A 17438-nucleotide genomic window follows, 5' to 3' on the forward strand; every position below is an offset into this window, starting at 1 on the left:
CTGGAGACACCTCCTCTGTAACCCCCTCATTTCCATCATCAGTGCTGGCAACGTGCTTCCCAATGTCTGTACCCCACTTTCCTTTCTTCCAACCTTGCCAGTGGTTCTCCTTGAGCCCATGACTAGTGGGAGCCAACAACTTATGGACAGCTCTCCATTCCTGAATTAGAGCAAAGCTTCATCTGGTCCACCATCCTGCTTCCCACAGAGCCAACCAGATGCCTCTTGGAAGCCTGCAAACTAGACACAAACATTGTAAAGGGTACATCTCAACAGGGCGAGATTGTGTGCTTCTTATCAGGAGGTAGGTTTAGATCAGCCTTTCCCAACCTTTCCCAGTCCAGATGCTTTGGACTACATCTTCCATCCATTCCAGCCAACATAGCCAATGGTCAGGGATAATGGAAGTTGTAGTCCAAAGCTTCTGTAGGACAGCAGGCTGGAGAAGGCTGGCTTTTAAAGGATTAGCTTTTAGCTGAGAAGTCCTAAGGTGTTCCCACCACCTTTTCCTTTATTTTTAAAAAACTTTTTTCTAAGATAACAAAAAAAGGGGGGGGGGAGGCGTTGGCAATAGGAGGGAGCAAAAGTGAGGGAGAAGAGAGAGAGGAATATATACTGAAGGCAGAGCCAAGGTATCTAAACTGGGAGAGCATTAGGCCAAGAGTCTAATGGCCTCTGGTTCAGTACAGCTTTGACAACGCTGCCTGGCCTTGTGTGGTGCACATAGGCCTTAGTCGAAGTCATAAGCAGTAAGGGTATCACTGGCTATTAGCCATGCTGACTATGTGGCCCACTATGTTGAGAGACAGCACAACAATGTATACCAACTTCTGGCAGAAACAGCAGGGAAGGACTAGTTCCTGTTGTGAGATATATACTTTGTAGCTGAGAATCTGCTGTATTCATCAATGTTTGGTAACCTTTTCATCCTGAACAGTCAGAATGTTTTGAGAGCATTCTGTAATATTCCATTAAATCAGCTAATGGCTGGGGCGGGTGGAATGAGGGTGGTATTCTTGAGTGTGATGGGCGAAAAATAGCATTTAGCCTCTTGCATTTTAAAAGCAAAAATCACTTTATTTGCTGTATTTATATATGAATTTATTCAATTATTTGGTGGATAGCCCATAACTAACACCTCGAGGATGCATCTGTTCTGTATTTATACATCCATGATTTTTCTTTTCAGTGGAAGACAAAATATACAAAACTTGTCCTCAGAACTGCTGAGAAGATTCCCAAAGAAGTTCATGAAGAAGTTCAGGAAGCTTTTTTGACTTTGCAAAAGCATGCTTGTTTTTTCCAAGACCTTGTAATGATCAAAGGGAAAGATTTTGTTACCCCAGTATCTTGGATATTAATTGGAAACCCAGGTTGTACTTACAAATATTTGAACACGAGGTTATTTACAGTCCCCTGGCCCATGGAAGGTTATGAAATAAATTATTCCCATCCTGAAATATCCAAGGCTTGTAAGGCATTAATCAGACTTAATGACTACTTGCATAGAGAAACCATCCAGGCTTTGCAAGAGCAGAATTTGGCCAAAACAAAAGAAATGGAAGATTCCCCTGTCACTGACAGGCATCGCGATTATGCTACTTCCATTACAGAAATGAGGTCCTCTCCACAAGATCAAAGCCCATCTCATGTCCCAAAGAATGACTGTACCAGTCTGAAAGAGAGAACATCTTACAACCTGTCGTTATTAAATTATATGGATCCACAACAAATGCCGTTCTTGAAACAAGAGCCTTATTTTGGAATGGGGAAAATGGCTGTGAGCTGGCATCATGATGAAAATCTAGTTGAAAGGTCAACAGTGGCTGTCTACAGTTATAGCTGTGAAGGTGAGTAACGCAAATAATAAACTGGGTCTTGCTCTAAGTGCAGTTTTAGACCTCAAAGTTGTATCTCCATCTACCTGTCGGCGCACAAAAAGGCATCCGTACCTGCCTATCTTTAAGCCTAAGTTTGCCACATGTTAGCAGGTTTACCGTATCATATGCAAAACTGTGTGTCCGCCCCCTTACCTTGTAAACACTTATTTGTCCCTCTCAATCTTTTTGGTTATGAGAGGGAGGGGGAGAATGAAAGGCGAGTGAGCTAAGCTGTTTGCTACAGCTGCTCTTATCTGGAGCACTTTAAGTGTACTGAAAAGTTGCTATAATTAACCAGCTGATCAGGAGCCAAGAAAACAAGACCTGTTAAAGCTCTGCTCTCCAGGTTCCCACAGATACCCATTTCCAGGGCTGTATTAGTATTTAAAACAGAAAAAAAACCCTGTCGTTTGACAGTTTCTCTCTCTCTCTCTCTCTCTCTCTCTCTCTCTCTCTCTCTCTCTCTCTCTCGTAGGGTGATTTGTCAAATATCAACTTCTTCCAGATCTGTACTGGTTTCCCTACCATCCTTTATTTATACACAATATGTACAAAATTTCCCCCCTGTTTACACAACAGTGCATAGATTATTGTCCAGGCATGCTGAACTGTTATGGTCCTGTCAGATGCCGCACCTTCCAACGCGGCAGCCTTGTTGATGGGGAAAGTGGCGCAGAATATCTGTTCTGATTGTTTGTTTTTTAAGCTTAGAAACTCTGGGAAATCAGGGTTCTAAAATGTGCAGGAAGCCTAGATGAGTCGAGTGGGTTCCCTGCTTCACACAGGCTCCCTCCAACTTGTGGAGGGCACCAAGAATTATGATGGCTACTTTCTGCCTCCATAGTCAGAGGTGGTATGCTTTTGAATAGCACTTGCTGGAAACCACAGGAGGGGAGAGTGCTCTTGCACTCAGGTCCTGCTTGTGGGCTTACCATAGTGGGCACCCGATTGGCCACTGTGAGAACAGGGTGCAGGACTAGATGGGCCACTGGCCTGATCCAGCAGGCTCTTGTTATATCCTTATCATGAAAGGGGTAGAGCTAGCTGTTGATGGTGCCGGTTCTTGCGTGACACAGCATACGTTACTTTGGAGTTAAGTTGAGCAAGAAACTTCTCAGATGCATTAGATCAAGTTAAGAGTCTTTATTAAGGCATTAGGGCCAACAGGCTTAAGAGTAAATACATGTAGAGTTTCTTCAGTCACCCCCCCTTCTGGTACATCTCTCTCCAAAGGTAAACACAGAAGACAACCTCTCAGTTCAGAGGCAATATACAGAAGACACAACTTACAGACTCTGTTAGAACTTTCCCAGTTGCTATCTGGGTCAACACTAGCATGCTTCTCACTGCAGCCTGCCCCCAGGAGGGGAAATCTTTAAAACAGGCCTCACCTGATCACCTGTTGCCTGCATCAGTGGTGCTTATGAAGGGAAGAGCAAGGTTGGTGCAGTGCAAGGACTGGATATTTATGTCTGGGGGCACCCTAACAATTAATTTCTGTATTCAGATGTTACACCAAAACTATGGTTTACTTTTTGCTTGTGTAAGCTCTTAAACCATGGCTTGTAATGGGATGCCAAACCAGGATATCAGACCAGACTTTGAAGCTACAGTACTTTGTGCTAGCTGTGGTTTATATTATGTCTTAATTCACAAATAGCCAGTGACCATATCAACAACAATAATTTATTTCAGTCATTGACCAGATACATAGAATACAAAAAATAAAAACCAATAAAATGCAATACAATTTAGAAATAGTACATCCAATCAAGATTTTACAAGCATTTGACCTGTACCTTCCTACAAGAAATAGAAGCCGCAATATATTTGGCGACTTTATATGTAACTTGTGGAGAGTAATCTCCCAATAAATAATCAGCATAAAAGGATTCTGGTCTACCTGGGAAGGAAATTAAAATAGGGGAAATTAGCTGTTGCCTTAGATCACGATAAAAAGGGCATCTCAATAGAACATGCACATTGGTTTCAGTTTCACCTTCGCCACAAGGGCAAATTCTATCACTGTATGGGACTTTATTAAACTTGCCCTCTAAAAGGACAGAGGGGAGAGTATTCGTCCTCACCAGAGTAAAAGCCCTTCGATACTTAGGGAGTGTCAAATCCGTTAGATAGGGCATGGGAGAAAAACATCTAGGATTGTACCTATGTTTTCTTACAAGCATCAAATGGTGTTGGAAATCTATGTCTTTGATGCGTTGCCGGATGACCACTCGGGCTGTGTCAAGGCCCATTTTTAGAATTATCGGGACAGAGAAGCCCAAATTAGCTATTTTATCTAAAATCTGCTTTTCCCATATTGAATTAAAATCATCGACTAAAATAAAAGGGGAAAGACCTTTTGGCTCAAAAATCAGTTTTAACCACGCATTTATTTTAAGGGCCCAAATGCGTGATTCAACAGATTGCAATCCCGTTTCTAGTCTCAAAATAAAACTAGGTATACAGGTAGAAGCAGCTAAAACAGCTCTCATAAAAGTGTTTTGAATAGATTCCAGAGCCGAAAATTTCTCAGAGATGAAAATTTGAGAACCATATAGCAATTGGGGAATAATTTTCGCCATAAATATTTTAACAACTGATGGGAAGGATTGGCCACCTCTCTGATAGAAAAAGGTCATTAATGCCTTCATAGATCTTTTTGCATTTAAAGCGGCTACACCAGTCTGCAGCCGAAAGGATCCCGAGGCTTGAAAAGTTATGCCTAGATATTTATAATTATTTACCTGCTCAACTGCCTGGCCATTAATACGCCAGAGATGTTTTGTTTTCTTTTTGGAGAAGACTATAACTTTCGTTTTTGCATGATTTATGGTTAAAAATTCTGAAGAACAGAAAGATGTTAATGCGGCTAGTAAACGCTTTAAGCCGATGGGAGTCCTAGACATTAAAGCTATGTCGTCCGCATATAATAATAGAAAGCGCGGAGTTCCAGCTAACCTTGGAGGGTGCAACACAATAGGAGCTAGCTTGGATACAACATCGTTAATGTAAATATCAAATAACAGGGGCGCTAAAGGGCAACCCTGTTTTACACCTTTAAAGGTGTAAATAGGGTTTGAAAGATGTCCCTTGTTGGAACATCTAACTTGGAGTGATGTATTTTCATATAGGCCCCTTATTAATGCTAGAAGACGTTTATCAGTACCTAGATTGTTTAATTTCTCCCAAAGTCTTATTCTGGATACGGAATCAAACGCCATTTTTAGATCAATGAACGCAACATATAGGGCGTTACCTTTTCTGGTGGTGTATTTAGTTATAAGATGGTGCAGTACAAGAGCATGATCCGTTGTGGAGCGACCACTGCGGAAACCAGCTTGCTCTTGTGCTAAGATGTCATTTTGATCTATCCAGGTTATAAGCTTCTTGTAAAGATGTGCAGCATAGAGCTTGCTGATTATGTTAAGCAGGCTAATAGGCCTATAGTTGGCCGGGTCAGAAAATGAGCCTTTTTTATGAATAGGAATAATAATAGCTGATTTCCAATCATTAGGGATCTGCAACGAAGCATCAATGTATGTAAAAAGGGTTGCAAGAATAGGAGCCCACCAAGCTGCGTTGGATTTATATATTTCGGTGGGAATATTATCAGGCCCAGGTGCTTTGTTTGATTTTAACGCAGCTAGAAGCTCAAGTATTTCTTCAGTTGAAACTGGAGGCCAGTTCGGAATTTCATCTACCGGACCGAAAGGTATGGTGTTTAAACCATGTCCTGTCTGATATAGTTCCCCAAAGAATTTTTCCCAAACCGTTGATGAAATGCAACAGTCGGGTTTAGCATAAGGCTTTGGCCAATGATGTGCTATAAGGTGCCAGAAAGTAGAAGGATTTTTCAGTTTAGAGGCCTGTAGCAGATGCTGCCAAATGACTCTTTGTTCTAAACTCTTTTTCCTTCTTATTAGTTGTTTATATTGTTCTTTCGCTATACAATATTCCTGTAAGGAATCTGGAGATCTGTTTGCTTTATAAACCTGGTGAATAGCAATAAGTTGTCTTTTGGATGCGACACATTTATGGTCGAACCAGGATCTAGATTTATAGACTTGACTAGTTGGTTGTTGTTTGGAGTTGGTTAAAAGGACCGTTTGGAGCATAAGAATTAGTTGGTGGAAATGACAAACAAGAACATCTGTCTGAGAGGATAGCACAATTTGTTCCTTGATAGTTTGAAATTCAGGAGACTTCCGGGAAGGGTGACTTAGCCTGTGCCTGCTTTTGAGACGGGCTCCTGCCTCAAAAGAAGCTTATTCAGATATATCAGTCAGATTTTTTTTTTTTTTGACTGATTAAACTTCTCCCGGGTAGGGAGAAACGAAGAGATTAACCTCAAAGCCTATTTTTGTTGGGACGACCAGATCTCATTAATTTATGGGACGAGGTCCAGCCGACGAAGGTGGGACGGATTTTCAACAACAAGCTCTATCTGATAAAGCGAACGTTCATCTTATCTTCTAAGAGAGAACGCACTAACAGGCAAGCACCCTTCTTTCTATATTTTTCTTTTACTTGACTTAAATTGTTGCTGTTTAAAAGAGATTTGCCAGATTGATCGGTTTTTGACATCTCACTGGGGAGCCATAACTTCTCTCTGTTACTCACTAATTAATAGCTTATCTCTGTTTTTGTTGCAAAAAGCTGTCCTGGATTTGCATTCTAAAGATATACACAGAAGAGGGATTTCTATTCCGGATTTTTATTTTGAAGAATATTATATTGTCTGAGACTACTCTCTTTTTGGTCTATTTTATTTTGACGAATCTGTTTCCTGACGACCGCCATTAATTGTTTCGATCCTGGGAACTGCATTTTGTTTACTTAAGCATGGAGAGATAAGGCTGTCTGCTCTGTTTATACTGTGATGTCACCAAGTTTGGAGTATTAACCCAATTGTTGCTGAAATAAGAAGTGGTTTTCCTATATTTTTCTTTTAAAATGGCAATTAAGAAAGTGGCTGAGAATCTGGAAATAACTATGTTTCAGAAAATAATGGATGAGATTGAGATAACGAAACAAAACCTGCGACAGGGTTGTAAGGAGCTGAAAATTGAATTGAGTAAAATGAAGCAGGAGATTAAAGATATAGGGGTCCCTGTGAGAGAGGTGACCCTGGAAGGGGTCCCTGTGAGAGAGGAGACCCCGGAGATTGGAACAAACGTGGAACAGGAAAAAGATTTGGAGTCTATGGACTTTAGAAACAAAATCTATTGTTTGGAGACACAGGAGATTAAAGACATAGGGGTCCTTGTGAGAGAGGAGACCCTGGAGACTGGAACAGGGGTCCCTGTGAGAGAGGAGACCCTGGAGACTGGAACAGGGGTCCCTGTGAGAGAGGAGATCCCAGAGATTGGAACAAACGTGGAACAGGAACAAGATTTGGAGTCTATGGACTTTAGAAATAAAATCTATTGTTTGGAACTCAATGTTATCTCTGAAGAAATTAATGAAGATTCTAGAGATAAAGTTATCAATGGCATGGATAATCTTCTGGACTGGAATGATGTGATGGAGCCCAATATAGAGAAAATTTATGGAATTAACTGCAGCCATGTGACAATGGAAAAACTTTCAAGAGATGACCCAGTGTATTTTGAAAAAAAGAACAGAGATATGATTTTACAGCAGTATTTCAGCAACCTATTCAGAATGGATGGCAAGAAAATATTTGGGATAGAGGTAATTCCCATCAGACTCTTACTATATGACTATGGCTTTGACAGCAAGATTATTATGGAATACTGATAATGGAAGATTGGATACTGAAATTACTGGACTTAACAAGACTACTGAAGATGGAAGATGGAAAATGGAACTAATAGGGATAATAGAACAATGGCTACTGAAATTACTGAACCTAACAGATTCTGATGTGATGGATTAATTGAAATGTTTATTTTGACTATGGTTATGACAATAAGATTATCATAATTAGTAATGAGATGGATTAATTGATATGCTTATCTGGAAAAAAAAAATTGATAGATATATTTCTTAAAGAATTGAAACCTCTCTTTGACTTTTTGTGGAAAGAATAAAGTAATGTTTATGAGATTTGATGATTAAGTAAGATAACTACTGGAGGAAAGTGATTTTATAATATGACTTAAGAGACAGGATTGTTATATATTATAGACTTATAACTGATTTGATCTTTGACAAATGGGAAGTCAATATTTTACTCTTTATTTTTTATTTTTCTTTTTTTTTTCTTTTTTTTTTTTTTTGTTTAACTATTTTTGATTTTGTTTTTTGTCTTTGAATGTTTTATGATTTCGTCTTGTATGTTTTATGAAAATCTGAATAAAAATTATTGAAAAAAAAAGATAGTTTGAAATTCAGATGAATTTAATCTGACTGATATATCTTTTTCCAATTTAGGAGCCCATTTAATCCTACCTGGTCGTGTCATCTTATCTTTTACTGCGGGAATTTGTTGCCTCAAGTGTAAGGAACAGTCGTCGGAGGAAAATACAATAGTTATTAAAGAGTGGTCGCTATCTAATCGATTTATTACTTTACAATTTGCCACCCGATGGAATAATTCTAAGGAGACAAATACTAGGTCGATCATGGACGCTCCCCTGGGGGATAGGAAGGTGAATTCACCATCCAAATCACCCTCAGTATGCCCATTTAGGAGTATTAGGTTTAGCTTTACTGCTAGCTGGGTTAAAAGGAGCCCTGCATAATTCATACCTTTATCTTGAGATTGCCTAGGAGGGATATTGGGCAAAAGATCTAAAGGACAAATCTCCATTTGATATTTATTGTATATAGTTTCATCCGACGGGCCTACTCTCGCATTAAAGTCGCCTGCTAAGAGTATCAGCGAGTCAGGGTAAGTAAATGATAAATTAACTAAATAGGACTCAAGTGATTCTATTTTCTTTATGGCACTGTTTTTGTCACGACTGGGGGGTATATAGACATTAACCAACAATAATGAAAAATAGGCAAATTTTAAAATTGTAGCAACTGCCAACTCGGGCAGCGATACCATATTAATGGTTGCTGCCTTAATTGTAGTTGTTATTAGTGTACAAATGCCTCCTTTAGGACGACCACCCCTATTACTAGGGGTAGCATCCATATGGTGTGTTAAATAACCGTCTAGGATTATATCCCCTTCCGTCCAAGTTTCCTGTAAGAAGATGATGTCAAATTGAGATAAGGAACTCATAACATTAGGGTCAGTAGCCTTAGTTTTCCAACCCGCCACATTCCAGGAAGTAAACTTCAATTGGGCGGAATTAGATACAGATCCTTGTCAGGTGGGCATAGAATAATGACCATTAATGTCAACATTTCTTGCAAGTCGAGATAAAGGATCGAGGTTCAGAGTATCAACCTCCATTTTGTATTAGTCGATTGTCAGGACATTAGATATGTTCCAAGGTTCAACATTAGTTGACCTGTCCAGTATTGGTTCGTTAATTTCCAAAGTCTTTGTTTTTTCTTTTAGGTCAGTCAATAGGTTTTCCAATCTATTAGTGATTTCCAATTGAGCCCCCTTCGATAAGTGTGTAAAAGTCTCTAGAAGATGGCATTCTTCTGGTATGAAGTCATTGACCACATAATTGGTGTCAGTCTCTAGACACTGAATGGTATGATGATCAAGGAAATTTGTGGTAGATATTTTTGACTCATTAACAGGTGATAATACAACCTCCTGGCGGATGGTATCTCGGAGAGTTGCTTGATCCTGTCTTTTTAAAGTTGGAGTGTTCGTTGTTTTATTTTGAGATGGAATAAGGCTCAAAGGGGGAGCAGTGTTCTCAAAAACTCTTGAAATCAGTAGATCATAGTTTAAGAACAATTGTCTATTTTTATACAAATTTCTTACGAGGTTTTTATTATGAAACGTAACTATGGCTCTCGCCTTTGTATAGTTGTAAAATAGATATTGAACCCGGGGAACATCCTCTATCTTGAATAGATCGGGCTTAATGTTTTCCATTAGATGCCAAAAATGGGATCTTCATTCTTGTTGAGTTAGATAACCTTTGGATTTCGGAAAATTTATTATTGCTATTTTAGCCGGATTAAGAATCAGTTTCCAGGCTTTATAACTTTGATTGACTTGGAATGTGCTTTTTTCTAGCATTGCTTCTTCATGTTGAGTTATAATTTCTGGACAAGTCTGACTCATTTTTTCCTTGTTACTAGAAATCTGGTCCATCTCAGGCATTTGAACAGCAGACATCAGACTAATGGAATTAGCCTCCTTGATTTTTCTATTCTTGTTCTTCCTTTTCTTCTTCAATTTTTTATTTTTGAGATTTGAAGGGTCTGCTAAATTAAACAGCCTTTTGAAATTCATGTGACTTTTGTGTCGGGTTTTTGACGATTTTAGGTTTTTAGGTTTCTTAACTTGATTGGTGATAGGAGATCTCTTCTTCTTCCTCCTTCTCCCCACTAAGTGGCAGAAATCTTTGCGTTTTGTCTGGGTTGCTTGAGTTATTGTCTTGGGTGTTGTTTTTTCTTCATTTATGTTAAAATCTTTTTAAATAAAATATTGCATTAGTGTTGTGATAAGAGAGTTTGATTCCGCAACAAATCTTGAGATCAAGGATAACGATTGAGTTACCGCTTGGCTCCAAGTTTCATTAAGAGGAGTTAATTTTTTATTAATAGAGATCTTCTCGTCAGCATCGCCTTGTTGCATAATGAGGGCTGTTGAGGGCAATAAATCCGATTCGACCATAGGTCTGGGAAATTGAGATAATGTACTGGACATCAGCTGAGACCGACTCTCATTCATAGGTACTGAGCAGAAACTGGGTACCTCGTGGACTTTTGGCTCTTTTGGTTGCACAGAGGGTGGCAAAAAGCTGTAACTAGATACCTCATAAGAATATGAGGACTCAAGTGGCGGCATTGAGCTAGCTGTAGTTATTGCTGTATTATTAAGCTCAAGCCTGGATTGCAATGAATTTTGTTCTTCCTCCGCCTCTTCCAGTTCTTGAGCTAAATTTAATAGCCCAGTGTCATCGTTATTTAGGTGCCAGAGAGAAAAATTAGTTAAAGTCCAATTATTAATTGTATTCTCACATTGTGTTATATCATTGCTCTCCTCCTTAGGAATATTTTTAACAATGCTTGGACTACTTGCCCTTGGGTGGTAGTATTGCGTTATTTTTGCTTGCTTCCTTCTGGCAGGTAATATCCACTCTTCATTATTCAGCATAATGCCTAAGTCTTTGGATTTTTGTCTTGTTAGGACCATGATAGCAGTTAAGTGATTTTCAACACTAAAAGTAGCTTTGTTTGCCCCACCCTAAAAGCAGCAAAGCTAACAGATTCTTAGAATTAAATTCTTAGAGTTCTCACTAGTTCACAGTCCTCCAAAGAATAAGCTTCATTAGTCTCTTCAATAAGCTTCATTAGACACTTGGCTCGACTCCCGGAAGAATCCAACTACTAGGAATCAGATAAGCAACATAGCGTTTGAAGAGCAGACGCCGGAGTTTACAATTCCAATTCCATTTCCAGTAAGGGTAGGAGAGTTTAAAATGCTTCGTTTAAGATAAGATAAGTTCTATTTGCACTTATTTGAATTCTAAAAAGTTCTAAGGAGAATACAAAATTTTTGTTTTAGGATGGAGGAGAGATTATCTCGACCTTAGTAGCTCGCGGCCATCTTCCAGTGACCATATCTCTGCCTCAAGAGTCTGCTGCACCATTGAGACTGGGGTGAACATATGGATGAGCAAATGCAAAATGAAAGCAGACAAGCGGCTCTGAACTATGGTTGCCTGTCATACATATGGGACCTTAAACCGTGTTGTGGGTTCTTAACTATGGACAGCATAAACCATGGTTTGGTACAATGCCTGAATTAAACCAATGTCTCTTCTTGGCTCCACATGCTATTTTGGAGTCCCTCTTTGTATAACCTCAGAGAATATTTGGCCAGGCCAAAGCTTCTGTGGACCAAGCCATTTCTTGAGACTGCACCCTGCCATTTGCATATGCCACCTTTTCCACTGTGTGACAATTTTATTAAATCTATATCCATTTCTGAAACAATAATCACTCTTCTACATATTTGTTACTTGCTTTTATTAAATGGAGCTGTGTGAAGGAACATAAATTCTCACAACATTTAGATTTTAATCAGAAGTTGCTTGGGCGGGGTTGTTTTATGGCTGTACCGAATGATTCACAGGCAGATGGAACTGATCAGCTGTAGAATGAAGAAGCTACTGAAAAGTGAGCATCCATTTTGACAGCTGAAGCAAACATTTTGGGCATCTTTGTTGGTAACAGCATTGCACAACAATTCCTTGTGGCTGGAAGGGACCATAGTTCAGTGGCAGAACATATGCTTTGCATGCGGAAGATTTCAGGTTAATACCAGGTACCTTAAAAAAAATATCAGGAGCTGGTTAAGGTGTTGGACTACGACCTGGGAGACCAGGGTTCAAATCTCCACACAGCCATGAAGCTCACTGGGTGACCCTGGGCCAGTCACTACCTCTCAGCCTCAGAGGAAGGCAATGGTAAACCCTCTCTGAATACCGCTTACCATGAAAACCCTATTCAAAGGGTCGCCATAAGTCAGAATCGAATTGAAGGCAGTCCATTTCATTTTTCAGCTGGTGATAGCAAAGGCCTCTGCCTGAGACCCCATAGAGCCACCACCTGTCAGAATAGACAATATTTTATAGATCATGGATGTGGAATCTGTGGCCCTTCAGATGTTCATAGACTCCAACTCCCATCATTCCTGACTATTGGCCGTGCTGGGAGTTGGAGTCCAACAACATCTGAAGGGCCACAGATTTCCCCATCCCGGCCAAAGAAAGACAGCCTCTATATAGTAAGGCAGCTTCCTGTATTTCCATCTTCCTTCTTCATACTAGGTGTTGGCTGCTGTGTGTGTTCACCCCTATAATGTCCCACGCCTTTTAGTTCCCTCTTGTGTGAGGTTCCGCCCTGGCAGGAGGGCCAAAAGAGAAGTCCTTGTGAATGAGCTGTCATGGCAAATATTGCAAGGAGCTGCTGTGGTGTGAACCTCACTTCTAGATCATTACTGAAATAATGAGGGGGGAAAAACTGATATGAAAGGCAACAAATACTGTGGGCAGAGACGTGCCTTCTCAGTAAATGTGGAAGAGAAAGTAGAGAGTATGAAGTTTCATTTCTAAAAAAGACCACTTCAAAAGTGAATGGTTAATATATTGTCCTGATGATCGCAGAAGCTTGAACTTCAATGCCTATGTAAATTGTGATCCTTTATGAAACTTGTAACTGGAGACTCTGCTTTGCTGAACAATTTCTGCATGCAAACCTTTAAAAAGGTGACTTTAGCTAAATCGGGGCTCTGTTTTTCAAGGTGCTGAGGTCTTCCTGAGAAATACTGATATCTCTCGGGTTTGTCTGGCCTTTACTGGGAGTGCCAGAAGCTCAGGATCTCCCTAGCAGGGGAGTGCACCTGGCAGAATATGTGCTTGGTGTAGTGTTATATGATAGCATTACCTTTACAAAAGTGTCTTTGTTTCCCAATTTACTCTGAACAGTTTGATCAATAGCTGCCTTGTGTTTCTGTGCTTGGCAGAATGTGGTGGTAACCCATTCATTTCGCAGATCCAAGGAAACTTTTCAGAACTGTTGCTACTTGCAAATAGGTTGATTAAGCAGAGGTGATTAGTGCTATAGAATAGAATGTCATAATGATCCTTGTATCAATAAACACAGAGTCTTTTCTCTCGGACCATTATGGCAATAGTGTCAATGGTTAGAAGAAGCATTCCTTAGATGCAATGCTGAAAATGCCAAGTTGAGCCATATGAAGTGGGTATTTCCAGGATTATATTCTTTTTGGTCTGAAGTTGTTGTCCATATCAACTTTGTATTGGCGTAATCTTTGAAATTTGTGGATGTTCATGTACTTTTAAATCATAACCTTGTTGTATGGGGGCTAATGGCAGGACAAGAATGGGTTTTATGTGCCCTTACGGTGGCTAAGAAACTTGAACTTTGAGCCTGGAAGAATAAATACCCACTGTCTATTATGCAATGGTATGAAGACTTTAACACCCTTGCTACATTTAAATGTACTCTATAAATATCAGCTTCACCTGGATACCTATTCAGAGATTTGGATGCCATGTCTTGATCAATATGTATAAACTAAGATGGATGTATTAATGGTTAATGCCTTTCTTTCTTTCTTTCTTTCTTTCTTTCTTTCTTTCTTTCTTTCTTTCTTTCTTTCTTTCTTTCTTTCTTTCTTTCTTTCTTTCTTTCTTTCTTTCTTTCTTTCTTTCTTTCTCCCTAATAAACTTGCAATAAAAAGAACAACAAGAAGAGGCATTCCCTGTATGCAACTTTCTTTTTCTAAAGTGTGATAATTTCAAGAAGGCTCTGCCACAGTGCTAATTGTAGAAAAATGAAAGTAAATATCTTTGATTTTGCTTCTCTTGCATCCTTCCACTCTATGTGCCCCCCTGAACTGCTAGGTATGGTGATGCTATGGATGGCTGTATTGAGGGGCCAACACACTGGGGAATGACCTGGGAAGTAGGTGGAATTATCTGTAGCACAGGATGGGGATTTTGAGATGTCAGAGGTGGGACTAATTTTGAACCAAAAGCAATGGTGGGCCTTCCAGTACAGTCAAGGCAGAGCCAATATAGCATAGTATTTATGCTTAGTTTCAGAGCCTGTATATAGACTACCACAGTGATGGGAAACCCTGGGGAGCTCCAGATGTTGCTGGACTACAACTTGCATCATCCCTGGCCATTGGCCATGCTTGCCAGGGCTGGTGAGAGTTGGAATCCAGCATCCTCTGAAGGGCCATGTGTTCTGATCCCTGGACTAGCACAAAGAGTTAAGAAATGAGCCAGTAAGGAAATGTATCCATTGGCTGAGAGTAGTGAAAGAAATAATGTAGGTCTGTGGGCGCATTTATACCCAACTGGACAGAGGCCTCTGGGATGGCCAGAGAGTGAACCCTGAAACTCTGGCACCACTTCGGACCCATCTCCCTTGCCGCAACTTGCTATTGTCAACCATATAACAAATGTATCGTATATTGTACAAAGTTTGTACAGAGATTATTTACATAGCACCTTTCTGTCAATGCGTTCAAGGTGGTTCATAGTTTGGAATGATGGGTTACAATTTAATAGATATGGTGGAAAAGGGGGAAAGGACTGAGAGGGAAGATGGAGAAAAGCAAATTGAGGTTGCCATGTCTGCTGAATGAGGGAATTGTGGAAGTGGAGGAGCCAAGTGGCAGTTAGTTCCAGCCAGGCTGATGGAGTGGGCCTTGCTGCCTCACCTCTTTGATGCAGTCAGTTGGAATGGCTGCCTGTAGAGACAGTTTTGAGAGGGGAAAAGTCAAATGGCAATTGGTTCCATCCAGGCCAATGAAGGGGCCTCGCTGCCTCACCTCTTTTCTATAATACTTGTTCTCAAGAGGATCTTAGGAGGATGCCAGAGCCATTCATCCACTGAAGGAATGCTGCCACAATAGGTATACTCCAACCCTGATGCAATTGGATTCTTAGAGCAAGGTCCCTGTGCCTGTACCTTTTGTGGGTCACCTTGATCCTTAACACTGGGGGTGCTTGCTACCGAAAATGTGCCACACCATTATTATTATTTCTTTCCACAACAGCTGCTCCAGCTTCCTATTTGCTTTTAGGTATACACTAAAACTAAATTGACATTGATCTATGTAGTTCCTTATAACTTGAGTCTTAGCAGTTGGAGGCTGACTCTTATTTCATATACTCTCATGACAGGTGGAATTCACTAGTCTACTTAAGCTAATAGCTTTTAAAGTTGTAAATCTTTTGAGAGCTGGGACTGAGAGCCGTGAATGTAATATTTGCCTGTCACCACTAGTCTTGACTTTCTGAGCCTGTTGCACTCAAACATTGTTCTGTAGGGGGCAGCAGTAGCTTTAGTCTGGAGAAAGCATAACTATAGCATGTTGAATCACTGTGCACACTGGAGAATAGCTGCAGCACTGGGGCACTGGGGAAGCCTTGCCCTGGGAGTGAGTACTTGAGGAACTGGTTGCTTGCTTTCTCCCCTGGGTTGCTCTTTCTCAAGACGGCTGAGGTCCCTGGTAAGTGCTGCAAGGACTGAGACCCCGTGCCTGACCCTGAATCCAGAGAGAGGCTACAGGCAATCTTGTAGCCTCTTGCATAAGCTCTTGCATGCGCTTTGCTTTTGCTCCAGATGGAGGAAGGAGTGGTCTGGAGATAGTGTGGTGGTGGATGTCACCCCATTGTCATGGTCAGACCACTTCCTGGTGATGTTTAGATTTACAGTATCCCAATCCTCCCCTGTAGGGATGGTGAACAGATTAAGATGTCCACCCCTAGAGACTAATGGAATCCACTGGATTTCTGAATGCCCGGGAGAAGTTCCCCGGTAGATAGAGTAGATGACCCTGTTGAAGCCCTTGTCATGCTGTGGAGCAGCAAGGCACCTCAGGCTCTTAATACTCCAGTGAAGTGTCCAGTACAATGGCTGCTGCAACTTCTTGGGATCGGTTTCAGTTGATGCAGCCTGATGACATGGACAAGGTGCTTGCGACAATGCGGCCAGCAACGTGTCCTCTCAACCCTTGCCTGTTTTATTAAAGCTTGCTGAGGGGATTTGAGTGGATCCAGGGTATGGTCAACATGTTGTTGTGGGAAGGAGTGGTTCTAGCCACCCTGAAAGAGGCAGTGATCTAACCTATCCTGAAAAAGCCTACCCTGGACCCATTGCTTTGCGACAACTACTGTCCGGTCACAAATACCCCCTTTTAGGGAAGGTGATTGAGAGGGTTGTGGTGCAGCAATTGCAAGTACTCTTGGATGAAACAGATTATCTTGACCCATCCCAGACTGGGTTCAGGCCTGGTCTATGGGATTGAATTGGCCTTGGTTGCCCTGATAGATGACTTTTATCAGGAGAAGAACAGAAGGAGTGTGACCCTGTTACTTGATCTCTCAGCAGCTTTTGATACCATTGACCATGGTATCCTTCTGTGCCAATGTGATGAAATGGGCATTGGAGGCACTGTTTTACAGTGGTTTGGATCCTATCACCAGGGTTGTTTTCAGAGAATAGCAGTGGGCAATTGTCTTTTGCCCCTCTTGCAGTTGTGCTGTGGAGTGTTGCAGGGTACCATCTTGTTCCCCATGCTGTTTAACATCTACATAAAGCTCTTTGGAGCGGTCATTAGGAGATTTGGGGCAAGGTGTCAGCAGTACACTGATGATACCCAGCTCTATTTCTCTGTAACATCTGAATTGGGAGAGGCCATGCAAGCCCTGGATGGGCGCCTGTACTCGGTGGAGGGCTGGATGAGGGCCAACAAATTGAGTCTGAATCCTAGCAAGACAGAGGTGCTGTGGGTTGGTGGTTCCTGAGGTTGGATAATTGGTCAGCTGCCTGCTTTGGATGAGGTCATACTCTCTCTGAAAGAGCAGGTTCATAGTCTGGGGGTGCTCCTGGATCCATCTTTATTGCTAGAGGCTCAGGTGATCTCAGTGGGTAGGAGTGCCTTTTACCAGGTTTGGCTGG

General features: G+C 41.0%; 1 protein-coding gene across 1 annotated transcript in view; it reads left to right on the forward strand.

Annotated features, from left to right (window-relative positions):
• FTO (FTO alpha-ketoglutarate dependent dioxygenase) overlaps positions 1-17438 on the forward strand; it is a 326926-nt gene that overhangs the window by 73962 nt on the left and 235526 nt on the right. Inside the window, exons 3-5 of the mRNA XM_061594303.1 lie at positions 1190-1850; positions 5497-5502; positions 16826-16848. Coding sequence (XP_061450287.1) covers positions 1190-1850; positions 5497-5502; positions 16826-16848 — 690 coding nt within the window. The remainder of the gene's footprint in view (positions 1-1189; positions 1851-5496; positions 5503-16825; positions 16849-17438) is intronic.

The sequence above is a fragment of the Rhineura floridana genome, chromosome 13 (genome assembly GCF_030035675.1).
Source record: "Rhineura floridana isolate rRhiFlo1 chromosome 13, rRhiFlo1.hap2, whole genome shotgun sequence".
In the NCBI taxonomy this organism is placed as follows: Eukaryota; Metazoa; Chordata; class Lepidosauria; order Squamata; family Rhineuridae; genus Rhineura; species Rhineura floridana.